The sequence below is a fragment of the Chaetodon trifascialis genome, chromosome 11, assembly GCF_039877785.1.
Source record: "Chaetodon trifascialis isolate fChaTrf1 chromosome 11, fChaTrf1.hap1, whole genome shotgun sequence".
NCBI lineage: Eukaryota > Metazoa > Chordata > Actinopteri > Chaetodontiformes > Chaetodontidae > Chaetodon > Chaetodon trifascialis.
In genome coordinates, this window is record NC_092066.1 from 13,870,545 (window position 1) to 13,884,751 (window position 14,207).

Sequence of the window (14,207 nt, forward strand, 5' to 3'; positions counted from 1 at the left end):
TAAGCGTATGGGTCTTAGAATGTAACGCAGCCACACATAGAAACATCAAAGAGAGTATTTAAAACCTAAAACTTTCTCTCGATATCTCATGACAGGCCAGTGTCGCCTCTGTGAGTGCCGAGGCAGTTATTCGATCACTTGCTCAGCTGATTGTCAGAAAATGCATCAATAACAGTTTTGATATATGATTTAGCCTTGAAGTATTTGATCAAGATGAAGATTTGCTGCTTTTTTCCCGTTTTATCCATCTGTCAATTCCCTTTCCTTTTTAACAATCTGAGACCCTCCCCGTGCTCGGGGTAATTGAGAGGGGAATATTTTGCCATTTTCTGACACACTCAATGATACTTAAGATAATCCTCAGTTTTTAGCCCTTGTTCGATGAGTTATTACCGTTTCTAATTTGACAGCCCCTCCTTCACAGTGCCTGATGCAGCACAGCTCCAAGGTTACAGAGGAAGTTGTCAACATCAACTTCTGATTAGCACCACGGAGGAGTTACATGCTGTTTAGTGTCTGTTGTGCCTGGCCTGGGATTCCCAGCATTAATACTGTATGGATGATGTAACAGAATCTAGATTAATGACTGTCTGTCCTTAATAAGTATTTCATCAACATCACCCTGGGTTTTTTTTTACTCCCCCACCAACGCCCCTCAGTAAATCTCGTAGCTTTTTCAGCACTTCCCTACCTCTCTCATTTTCAGTCTTTTTCTCCACTCATCCCTGCGCGCTCCCTTCCCTCGCTCTTCTCTCTCACCAAAAGAGCATTCATCTGACTCATCCCTGGCTAACGAGTGGAAGGGTAAGCATGGGAGGAGGGGAGAAAAGGAGGGCAGGAGTGAGGATCTGACTCATGTCTCATATGACTTGAGATTAGGCCTGGGAATGTGGTTATTGCTTTTCTGTGTCACTTATTTCACTTTATACCGTCCTCCTTGCGCAACTGGCAACAATTACCAAATTCTATTGGTCTCTTTTTTACATCAGAGATGGATTTACTAATTTAGGCTTTTTATGCATTTTTAAATGTAGTTGAAGATTTAATTTAGAGTTGAAACTGTGTCAGAATAAATAACTTTTGCCTTATGTGGATCAAATATGATTAGATTAAAATTTTTATGATCCTTGCGGGGAAATTGGGTTGATGTGCCCATAAATAGTCACTGAATAGAAACAAGAAAAAAAGACTAAAAACAGAACACAATGAACAAAACTTTACAACTGATACTTGTGACACTAGAGCTGATGAAAGAAAGTATATAAAGTGTGAGAGAATCACTGAAGAAAATATGAAAAGAGCTATAAACTACATACAAGACTCAGATGAACTCAGTAATAGCACCATGAAGGACAAGTGCCACAGAGAGGCTGCTTTTGTTAATGTTGATTATAGTTATCAGGGTACAATTCTACTGCCCATAGTCTGAAAATTATTGTTTTTATGTCCAATTATGCCGAGCAGACTTGAATTTTTACTGGACTACTGACAGGCCTGTAAAATGTTTCAATGAATTGTCAATGATTTGTTTTCCCACCTGATGTCTATTGTTGTCCTCTGAGCCTATTTCCACTGTATATTTGTTAAAAGCTGGTTTTAACTGTGACTTTGCTGTTGGAAGAACAGTTTCCAGGAAAAGCATCAGGCTGGCCCAGATGTCAGCTTAGAGAAGCTTTGTATGTGTAGCTGGGCTCGTTCCACCTCTCTCTCTCTCTCTCTCTCTCTCTCTCTCTCTCTCTCTCTCTCTCTCTCTCTCTCACACACACACACTTCCTGAGGTTTTGTATGCATAGCTGTACTCTCTTGTGAACAGAGCTTACTGGTATTAACCCAGTTTCACTTTTCACGCACCAAGGCCCTTTCCTGGGGGAGCAGCCTCGTGGGATAGAGAGAGAAATGGAGGAGGCAGGAAGGATGGAGTGAGGGACTGAGAATACTTGTATGAATGTCAGGGCCTTTTCACCGCATGTGAAACAAAAAGCGAATTCTCCCAAAGTGGTTTCCAAGGAAACTGAGCTGAATGAAAGTCTGATGCAAACTAAAAAAAAGGTCACCATGGGAGGCGACCTCCCACGGTTCTGTGACTGTCATTGCCTGGCCAAAGAAATTTCCATCTTCACATCTTATTAAAAATTAGCAGCCATTGCAGGTTTTTAACAGTAAACGTGGTCAAATGTACAGCTGGATCAACTGCTGCTATCACTTTTAGCTTTAGGCTATAGGTCGTTTGCACATTGTTGTGTCGTGAACTGCAGATGGAGGGCCAGAAGTAATTTTCTGCATAGGAAGCACAATAGCACGCACTCAAAGTGCCCGTGTTTTGCGTCATTTACGGTTGCTCAGATCGGTCAAACCAAGAAACCACATGAGTACCAAAAGCTGTTGTTCATAAGGGTGAACGGTGCTGAACGTTTGCTGCTCGGTTCATCCACAGGACAGTAAAAGCTATGCATCCTTGAAAAAACAAAACAACAGTCACCTTGATGCTGAGGTTGTGGACCTAACCGCTAACAGGACGGTTGTATGCCTCCATACTTTTGTGTGCTTTCATTGATTTTCTAGAGTAGAACGACATCTGAAGGAGGAGGTAGTTGTTATACCTCCTGCCTCCATCATATCCATTGCAGTTTTCACTTCCGGCCCTCCGTCTGAATTTAATGTCACGTGACCGCAAGCAACTTATTCGATCATACATGCTTGACTAAACAGTAATTTTTTATCCAGGTGTTGTGTGTTTATTTTTGTCTGTGCCCTGCTCCAGGTGCAGCTGAGCCAGGAGTGCATGCGGGCCATGATGAGGATGACTTACTGTCCCCACTGCCGCGGCATGGCCTCTGCCAGACCTTGTGCCAACTACTGCAGCAACGTGATGAAGGGCTGTCTGGCCAACCAGGCTGACCTCAACACCGAGTGGAGGCATCTGGCAGGTGGGGAGCACACACACACACACACACACACACACACACACACACACACTCACACACACACACACACACACACACACACACACACACACACACACACACACACACACACACACACAGACACACATCCACACGTGCACATGCATCCAATTCAACCATATGTTTGCTCAAAGGTTCAGCGTACACATGATGTAACTTTGTGCAGTGAGTGTAGCAGAATCGCTCTACCAGTGTACAACATATGAAACATTTCACACATTCTTCATGCTAACTCTACCTCCTGTCTTTGTAGAAACAATGATGCAGGTGGCTGATCGCTTTGATGGCCCATCTGGTGTGGACAGCGTGGTCCTCTCTCTGCCCTATCGTATATCAGAAGCCATGCTCACCATGATGGATAATATAGAGGCCATCAACAGCAAGGTCAGAGCACACATTGGTACACACATACAGCTGCACAGAGCTGACCAAACCACACAAACCGTTCTTACTCATACGGTATGAGCTGACCCGCACTTCAAGAATAAGTGAAAACCACCATCGCCACTGAATATCCAAAAACATTTGAATAGTACTGATCACAAATTAAATTTATGCTTCGTGCTTGCTGATTTCTGCACAGGGAAGCTCACTTGTGATTTATATTTTGGTTTAAGACCCAAACTAGAGAGCTGTGCAGACCTGTAACATACAAAACACCCTTGACATCACTGGGAATGGACAGTAGGTGTGATGGTCTTGCTTCAGTCATGACCAATAAAATCACCTACTCCCCTTGGTTAGAAAAGCAGTTTGCTCTGTGCCACAACTGTAGCAATTTACTAATGGAGGAGAACGCTCTGGTTCTGTCACAGAGCCGTCTTCTGAGAGGAAACTAATGCGCCGGTGCATGAGGTGCAGTATGTATGCCATTTTAAATAAGGTAATTATAGGAGACCATGTTACTCTAGTTAAAGCACACCGATTGCACAATGTAGAAAAAGAGGTTCAGTTATACTGAAAATATATTTAAAAAGCCAAAAAGATGTTTGCTGCAAACTGTAGAAAGTTAGCTCTCAGTTAGACTTAGATATATGCAGATTTTTTTTTCTGCTTGAAAGTAGTCAGTCAAAGTAAAATGTTCATACATATATCTATAAAACTGTTGGCATTATACTTTACTATGAGAAGGGCGGCCCTACATAAGTGACAACAATAATTTTTTTTTTCACTAAATGAATTTCAGTGGTTTGACATGGGTGGAGCTCAGCTGGGGAAAGAAATGTGATGTCATGCACTTCCATGCACCAATCAGGATTTAGCTATGTTAGAACTGAAGTGAGTTGACAGTTGTGGGATTGTTTGTTTATGTTGCCAGGCGACTGTCAATCAGGTTTAAAGCACGCCCACACAGCCCTGATGAAGCAGATTAGCAGATTATCTTTTTTTAAGTCATGAATATTTAATGCCTTAGAGAAATACGAAAAATTTAAAACCAAGTTTCAGGGGCTTTAAAATATTCATATCACCTGGTAAGGCAGAAGAAATAGTGGTGAGGAAATAAATAATCCTTACTGTCTCAGGAAATGCCGCTGTGCAAGCTAATGCACATACCCTGAATCCATCAGTTTAGACACTGTGTCCTTTCTCACTATGCTACCCCATTTCCCCTACATTAATTTATTTGTGCAATTAACACCTATCCCACCACTAAATTAATGTTGCAATGCTCTACGCACCTGGTTTAAAATAAAAGGACGTGAGTCATGCCAGAGCCTACAGGCCAAGCGTTTACTTCACTGTTTAATGGCATTTGAGCAACAGTTTTATACGATCCTTAAAAGGCTCTGGCAGCAGTGGAAATCTGACTGAGCTGTTTGGTAAAGGTGGAAAACAGTGCGGATGGTGAGAGGAAAGACAAAGCTTCCTCTGTGCTGGTTTTGCTGTTAAATAGCCTAGCTGGCTTGAGGTGAGCCATAGCCTGGCTGACTGCCTCTGACCTGGTTCAGTATGGTAATCACACACAGCTTCAGCCTCTGATCTTCATCTCTGGGGGAAATAGCTGTGTTGATCCCACAGAAGTCAGTTCGTGACTGTGTTCTAGCATTATGGCAAACACTGTGTAGGACAGATTATCTCCTATTTACATAATCTGTTGACATCAAAAGCCGTATGTCGTGTTATGTACTTTTTCCCATAAGAACTCACCAAATACGGATAAAAGTGATTGCAGTATGAATAAGTAAATGTACTTGAGGGATCTGCCACTACTCAAACAGAGTCAATGCCATACTTTGTATGTCCATTATTCAATCTACTGTGAACCACAAAACACAAGTTATGCTGTCAGACACAACTGGAATCTTAAAACAGGATTATTTTATAGTTATATGTGAAGGTTCAAAGGCTTGAGGCTCCTCTAAGAAGCCCAGATTGGATGACAGATTGACTGCAGTCTCACTGTATTCCCTGAGCTCCTCTCATAAAATGGAAACCCCATAGGGACAAGTAGTACTTTCTGAGCTGTGAACCATTCTGCTGGAGCGACGCTGCGATTGACTCTTGGGGTCATGCAAAGAAGTACGACCACTTGTTGCTCTTGGTTTTCAAAGGCAGAGATTTGTGTGTACTAATATGCTCGTGCTCTGTGTTTACTTACAGATGAGTTGGTCCAATAAATGCAAAATGCTTTGCTGATGCAGTATGGCTATGGGTTTATAGGATTCTATTCAGAGAGCTAGTTCAAGTGTTAGACTTCAGTCTTGTTAACACCAGTACCAGTAAAGATCGTGAGTATGAACTATATATGATCGGAAAATAACCTTCATGTAGCAAGTTTGAAGCCTTAGTCACCAGCTACAGATGAAGGTTCAGTGGATGGTTAAGTGCTTCGACCTGTTTGGGGCTTTGCAGCATTTGGAAAGCTGTGTAAAATTTAAGCTTTTGTCTGAACAGAACTGAGTCATTTTCCTCATTTCATTTTTTATTAACCGCTTCTCATGTATCTTCTCTCTGCATTTCTGTCTGTTTTCTTCACTTTCTCCTGCCCCAGCTGTTCCAGGCATGTGGCAACCTCAGAGAGGGAGGAACCAGCAGCACAGGACTCGACGAGTCCATGAAGAGAGGGAAGGTTATAGTGGAGGACAAGCTGGGATCCAGCTCCAGCAGAATGGACAAACTGGTTAGTATTTAACCGACTGAATCTGTGCCCTTGTTATTGCTCTCTGATGGCCTAATCCTTCCCTTTCATACCGATGGTTTATGATGCAGGAGCCATTGCTCATCATGGGTTATTAAACCCCTTTTGCTGTTCATTTCACCTTTACATACACGACTATTGGGTGATTAGATGGGATTGAATGCTTGGCTGGATGAATGAGTCAGATGACTGAGCACTGCAGTTGGTTATTGAGGAAGAAGAGTTTTTCTTACTCTCCTGTTTGAGTCTCCCATCATGCTGTGGACAAAGTGTGAAAGCTCATGAATCTGCTTTTGTCAACTCTGCTGCAGGTGTCTGATGTAACCATGAGACTGAGGGAGCTGCAGCCATACTGGGTTTCTCTCCCCAGTATTCTGTGCAGTGACAGAGTGGCCACTGGTACGGGAGCCGAGGATAAGTGTTGGAACGGCATGAGCCGTGCCAGGTAGAGTATATAAACCCATAAAAAATATCTAAGTCATCTTTGTTTTAATAACAGATTTCTTTCTTTTTCTTTTTTTTGTGCTCAACCGTATTTCTAAACTGTTAAAAAGATTAATTCAAATCACTGTCACTATTAAAATCACTATTAAAATTAGAGAACTACAGAGATCGGTTTGCCCGATGATCACCTTGAACTTACTCAAAGCATGAGTCACCAAGTCAGAAAATAGCTTTAAAAAGAGGTTACATGGATGTTACTTAAGATTTTTTGGTAGCATTTTATTGAGTCATTCTCCGTCTTTCTAATCTTTTTAATTAATCAGCCAAACCAATCCCTGCAGCTCTCTGACTGGATGACTGAGGCAGCTCTTGCAATATGTGTATATACTTTATGTTGTGTATGGAAATGTTGTGATGCAGCCCGGATACCTGTTGAATCTCGACGGACTGAAATGTTGCAATCAAAATAAATAGTTCAGCAGTAGGAGACACAGAGTTCTTCTCACTGTTTTCAAGTTGCACCTTCTTCTGACACACCTGTCACACATTCAGGTGTGCAGATTTTTTCAAAGCTAACAAACATTTCAGTGTTTTTTCACATTAACTAACATTAACTGTGATGAAAAACCTGAAAAACCTCAGACTATGCATATCTGTCACATGTTAAACAAGAGTTCATGTGCGGCAGGTACCTTCCAGAGGTGATGGGTGATGGCCTAGCCAGTCAGATCAACAACCCTGAAGTGGAAATTGACATCACCAAGCCAGACATGACAATACGCCAACAGATAATGCAACTGAAGATTATGACGCACCGCCTGAAGAATGCTCTCAACGGCCAGGATGTGGACTTTCAGGACACCAGTGAGTACTTAAACCATCACAGCTCACAAGTTTCTCAAGCACATTCACAAAGAAACTTCCTCTCAGATGATCATTAAAAGCCTTTAATTTCTAGATTAAGTGAAATAAAGAACTCTGCTTCTATTCATCTGAGGAGGAAGCACACTTTGATCTTAGTTTGTAGAAACTCTAGCAAAAATGGCAAAAGTAGTGCCATTTGGAGTTAAGATGAAGGTATAAATGCTTGGCTTGAATCAGTGTCTTTCAGAATAATTGAGGTCGTATTTGCACCACATAAAGGAAGTAACACAGGCGGGGGGTAAAGCTCTCATCCTTCGTCTGAGGCCTGCACCTGCGTAGTCAACCTCATATTTCTTGGTGGTAGTTCAACAAATACTGTATATGCACAGTGTGTTTAATATGTATGAGTTTGTGGCAGCAGCATTAATATGTTAATTCTATGAATACACAGGCAACACCATTTGTAAATTTTACGTATGTTGTTCCATTAAGTTTACTTCCTGACCCTCTGTCCACAGGTGATGATGTCAGCGGGTCAGGAAGTGGCATGTGCGCCGATGATATGTGCTCCCGGGGCCCGCGCCTCGTGGTCCCCGTCACTGACCAACCCATACGCTACGCCTACCCTCCAGAAAACAAGAAGGTGAAAGCCTCGGCCAACCAGAACCTCCCCTGCATCGCCATTTACCTGCTTTCACTTCTCGTTTTGCTGCTTCGGCGATAATTAACGGTGGAATCTACCAACTGGGACTGAGTTTGGGACACAGGGGTAGGGGAGAGTCTGAAAGGGGAGGAAGGAGAAGCTCCGGGGTTAGTTACTTTGCCAAAACTAAATAAGTATAAGGAAACAATAAAAAAAAATCACTTGGATGGACTTCCTTTTGGTTTTGCATTAGAACAAAATGGAATTACGAGTATTCATAAATGTTTCGGTTCTGCTCTTTAATTTCTTGCTATATTATGACACCATTAGAGCTGGTCTTTTCGCATCTTCTAATGTTTTGTTTCTGGTGTTTGGGTTCTCTGAGATTATATCTGTACCTAAGACATGTGTAAGACTATATTGTTAACAGTATGTTGGTGTTGACACCACGGGGAGAGGGAGAATGGGGCTTTGGAGTGGCGCACAGATACATGTATTTGATATTCCACTACTTAAAAACAGCGCTTGTGTTCAGTAGAATTATTTATTTATTAATAACTCAAACAATAGACCCCAGGGTGGTGTAATCACTCTCTGATATTTATAGAAATGGTAGACAAACCACAAACTTAGACGAAATAAAATATTGATGACTTTAAAAGGAGGATAATCTGGACCGCACCACCCACCAGGCCTCTTAATGCATTAAGCCTCGCCCAGCGAGGATGAGAGCACTCCACGTCAGCACTTTTTGCCATTTCATCATGTAAGCTGTAATAATAACCGTGATCACATTCACACTGACATGATCGTCTAATGTGGGAGTAACGTGACCCATCCGCCACTCCATCCATCCACTCATCCCCACATTCCCCCACCCCCACCCCCACCCCTGCTGAGGCAGATCTCCCTCTCTCTCCAGACCCCGCTGGCTGAGTGGGATCAACTCGAGAGTCTGGTGTAAGCAAAACACATGGCAGAGCGAGCCAGGTCTCAGATGACAGCAGCTTCCCACTATAGAGCACTGCATGTGGAGCGGGGGTGTCAGTTTAAGATTGCCCCATTTGCAAAGGATTGATAGTCCATGACTTTGGAAACGTGTAGCAGGACATAAATGTACACAGAGGCAGAAACACTGCTGTCATGTAGCGCTTTTTTTTTTCTGTATTCTTTTTATGTGCACAGCAGAGCAAAAATATAACATGCATAATTTTGTGTGCTCCCTGCAAATGCCCAGCGCTCCTGTGATTAACGCCATGATTGCAACTCGCCAGGTCATACATACATTTTGTCTGATTGCAGCGATGATCCACGTCACAGTAAAAGCCACACCATGCACGTCTTTGAATTGTACGACTATTTGTATGGCAGGCACAACAGTGTACATATTTTTGATCGCTTCTTTGTTGTTTTCTAGGAAATAAAAATAGCCACTTAGGTATCAAAATTTTATAAAGGCCAGATCATTGTATGCTATAATTCTAATTTCATTCATCATCTGTCAGAGTGTATCCATATCTGCCTTCCATTGTTCCACAACTTTTCTATATCAGTGCCTCTTTCTTCCCACCCCGACTCCCTCTGCCCCCCTCCCCGCTCATCAGTTATAATGACCTTTAAAATGCTCCTCATGCTTCTACATGATGGCAAGACAATATGACAATGACACAGTGCTTCGTTATGTGTCAACCTTACTGGGAATGTTGTGGGAACACAGCGTAAGGCTTTTTCCTGATGGAAAGGAAACGCATACCACATTTTAATTCAAAGAAATGTCAAAGCTCTCGTGAAAGAACGCTGTGTGCAGGATGATGGGACAATGCTTGCATGTGTGTATATGTACGTGTGTGGATGTGTGTACTTGTCTTTGATTGATAGGGCAAATGAGGGACGGAGGATAGAGGCTTAATAAATCTTGTTTGGATGGCACAGAAATTAAATGTATTGAAATGTATTGGATAACATTGTTTGATGGAGTGCTATTCAACTGACAGCAATGGGAGATTAATGTATCTCATTTTTCAAAAATGGGAATTTCAACCTACTTCTGTAATAACTCTGGTCTATATTGATGGTGTCATTGCTCGCCAGTATTGTATATGACAAAGAACTTTAAAGTGGAGGACGGAAATGGACAGTTGCACACAGGGACAATCCACTATGATTCATGTTATGACAGCTGATAATAATGAAGATCCAATTAAAGTAGTTTGGGTGAGCAGCACATCTGTTAGATTCTCGGTTAATTGCTGCTGTTAAAATTTGGTTGAGGTTGTTGTCACACATGTTACCTGATGGGTTGTTTTGATGGTATTTTTTTTTTTTTTTTTTTTTGACATGCTTTATAAATGAATGCTATGTTTGCTGTGTGTATGCGTGTTTGTGTATGTGTCCATGTGTGTGCGTCCGTCTTTCTGTTTTGTCCCTGGTTAAGAAATCTGCCTATGACTGCCTTTGACACTTTGTCTAGTGTTGGGGTCAATTTTGAGATTTTGAAAAGAGAGATATAATGATACTAGATGTTCCAGAGGGGGAAAAAAAAAAAAAAAAAAAAACGAACACAAATACATTTTGAATAAAGACGAATTAGCAAGAGCGCCACATGGGTCTTCTTTTTGTGGCCCTCTTGAAAAATCTGTATATGAATGTGAAAGTGCATTAAGCCCGGTAAAGAAAGAGAAATGACTCCAACTGTGATGGTGACATTCCAATTCAAAGACAACTTGTAACTCACAACTTCAGTTTCAATGACTGCCTCACAATGTCATCGGCTGAAATTTGCACAACCCCCACCCCCCTCCCCATCCCTCCTCCTTCACCTTTAGATCTCATTAATTTGTTGCTCAAAGTCCCCCTCCCTTTTATAAAACCTGCACTTTTATGAGGCCAATAAATGGCATTGTCTGCACAAAGACATCACAAGATGGTCGATCAATACGCGAGTCAACACCTTCCAGAAACGACTATTGATTGGGGATGTGTGTATGCAGATAGATGTGGCCCAGCAAGACATCTCCTGTTCAACTATGGTGAAACAGTGTAAACACAACGCCCCTGTGTGTGAGAGGAGGCAGGAGAAAGGTTTGTGCTGAGCGCTGATCTCACATCAGTTTGTGCGGCTCAACCCTGCCCTCATTCATTAGGTGGCAAAAATGCAAAGCTGATTATCCCACCTAAAGACAGCTTTATTCTACACTGAGTTGAATACGAGAGGAATTTCTTAAAGGTGCCAATTTATGAGGAAAAAAAAAAGTACTTTTAATTTTCTTGTTTTTATTTACTTTGGTTTTGTTGTTATCAGAAATCTATGGAGAGTTTGTGCTTATGGTGAAAATAGATGCCAGAAAGAGGTTGAAAAATACAAATGTCTCATTTGCTGTTGTACCTGAAATCTTGTGTCAATTATATACATTGTAAGATTTTCAACATGCCTGTGTCCTGTGTCTTTAATTATGGGTGTGGTTACGCTTTTGACAAAGAAAACAAGAAAAAGAAAATATTGTTTAACATCTGGTAGGATTTCTGAAAGTTTTAAACTATATTCTCAAACCACTTAACGCACACAAACAGTGTGTAGATCCATTGCATCTAGGTTTCTTATGAAAAGGAAGCGTCTGCTGTTCTTCAAATTCTCCTTCCCATCTGTCCAAGTTGTTTCCCAGAGCGCACCGGGGCACACTGCCACCTAAAAAGAGCCAACTCGCTCCAGTGATGATGTCAGAGGTGACAGCTGCTGTCTGGTGTTTCCACACAGCAAAAGCCGCCACATGGTCAGAGCACACTAAGTGCTTTGTCTTGTTCTGTGTGTAGACAATGGAGTGATCGTCCTCCTCTGGGTGGTTTTAACAAGGTGTACTTGACCATGATCCTACGGGAGACTGAGATGCCACGCTTCACAAGCAGCTCTGCTCCGTACAGAGTGCCTCAGATACGTGAATAGAAGCTAAGCGCTTTCTCTGTGGTTCTATTGCTGAGCTGCAGTGTTTCCATGTCTGTCATGAGGTTACAAATTATAGGGGTGAAAAATGCCAGGAGAAAAGGCAGCATGCAGTTGGGTCAGGCAATATTAAACCAAGGTTATGAATATTTAAAATATGTCACAATAACTCTCCAGTGCCACTCTCTCTGCCCTCTCTGACCTTCTTCACACCCTTGTCTGTTTGATTTCATACCACAGGGATTCAAAGACAAGCTCAAACTCTGTCCGAATAAATTGAACAGCCCCAGCTCTCAAATTGTTTTTAAAATCAATCTCAGACTTATATATATTTTAGTCAGTCATAGCTTTGTCCCCCTGCAGCGAACGTACTAGCCTTCTTTCTGCGGCCCTCTCCCCTCAGTATCTGCTTATGTACACACAAACGGACGGACACATTCGCAGCTATCGATTGTGTCTGAAGCTTTTCGCCTCCTCTCTCACTCTCAGTCCACACAGCTGCACAAGATGCACACGAGTTATTCTCAGCCTTTTGGCTTCCCGCTTGCCCTTTGCTTCGCAGCACTTTTATGAGTGACTGCTTCGCAACCTTAGATTGTCACTGTATTGGGAACATAAGCTCAACAGGGCAGAGCACTTGTCAGTAAAATCTCCTCAGCTCAATACACCCTGAACTGCCTTTTCCTTCAGGCTCCATCATATCTTACAGTAAGATGCTACCAGGACTGTGCACTTAGTATCTCAGTCCATTAAAATGTATCAGAAGAGGGTAATCATGAACTACATATTGAATACATTTCCAGTTCAGAATGAGAGAAACTTTATGGGATGGCTGAATAAGTAAAAACAATCAATTCCTCGGAGCACTGGAGAAAAATGGCTTTCTGAATCATCCTCTCCTCAGGAGCAGGTGCTGTGCTAAACCGACCAAATCTTTAAACGCTACCTTACAGTAAATGAATGTTTGATAAAAATAAACATGGTATTTGAAGTAGTTATCCTATTGTCTTAGCTGCTTCATCCCCTCTATTTGATTTCGGATCACACAAAGAATGCGTGCAGGTTTTCACATCAAAATGCCAGAAATTGAAAGCGAGAGATCCCTTTTTAACGTCAGTGTCAAAGTCTGAAAGTTCAACCAAAAGCACTCAGAGGCAGTCTGTTCTCCACCTAAATCTCCCCACATGGCTGCAAATGTGCGCTGTGCGTTTTTGCCTTTTGGCTTATTAGACATTTTCTCTCACCTTTTTTTTCTCTCTCTCTCTCTTTGATCTGCCTTGTAATTGAACTGAAGCCTCCCACTCCCTCTCTGTTTCTCTCTCACACTTGCTCTCTCTCTGTAGTATCGAGCTGTCTCAGTTGTTATATAATTTTACATCAGTACTTATATTTGAGATCAAAGGCTTCACATCATTGCCTCTGTCAGATATATGAGATGGATCAAACTGCAAAAAGCTCTCACAGATTCAGCTGTGGCTCAGGCTTGTGCAGTATAAATGCACATACTGCCACCCAGTGGGGGAAGGCTTTCATTACATTTTAAGGAGAAATGGTATAGCTCAAAGTGTGAAGATGTTTGTGAAGATTGTCAGTCATCCAGGTCATGCCTGTCCAAGGATGGCTGAAAGGGTAACTGGACTTAGTCTCTCATTCAAGAGGCTTCTTCAGTTTTAACTGGCTGGTGGGGACTCCAGCCAGTTACAACTCCAGATTTTTCTCGGGTGAGGCTGGCAGTGTGAACAGCAGTTGTTAAAATTGTCACGAGGTCAGCGGTGAAAAGTCTTTAAATCTCCTGAAAAGGAGGATGAATGGACAGTATCATTGATGGAGAATAAGAGGTGTTGCAGACCTCCTCCTCTGATGATTTCTCTATTTTCATGTAATGGCCTTTACTCCCCATTCAAACCATCTGTCCTCCTTCTCCAAAATATGTAGGTTGTTGTCCTCGAATGAGTATCTGTTATTTTTCAGGTGTGGCGAAACTGCTGAGTCTGGAGGAGTTTACCCTGTGGTGTAGAGTCATACATTTATTAGTTCAATGGTTGTTCAGTTTCCTTGATATACAAGTCTGTGCATTCCTCACTGCACTGGACTGCATACTCTTGATTGCTTTTCTTATGTGTGAGTATGCAGTCTTTTGGTTGGATCAGTTTCTTTCTCAGTGTGTTGCTGGCTTTGAAAAACACACTGATGCAGTGTGTCTTCCTCAGTTTCTCA

General features: G+C 42.1%; 1 protein-coding gene across 1 annotated transcript in view; it reads left to right on the forward strand.

Moving 5' to 3' along the window:
- gpc1b (glypican 1b) overlaps positions 1-11,479 on the forward strand; it is a 64,713-nt gene extending 53,234 nt beyond the window's left edge. Inside the window, exons 6-11 of the mRNA XM_070973587.1 lie at positions 2,762-2,927; positions 3,217-3,347; positions 5,956-6,084; positions 6,414-6,547; positions 7,235-7,410; positions 7,929-11,479. Coding sequence (XP_070829688.1) covers positions 2,762-2,927; positions 3,217-3,347; positions 5,956-6,084; positions 6,414-6,547; positions 7,235-7,410; positions 7,929-8,134 — 942 coding nt within the window. The 3' untranslated portion in view covers positions 8,135-11,479. The remainder of the gene's footprint in view (positions 1-2,761; positions 2,928-3,216; positions 3,348-5,955; positions 6,085-6,413; positions 6,548-7,234; positions 7,411-7,928) is intronic.
- Positions 11,480-14,207: the final 2,728 nt, after the last annotated feature.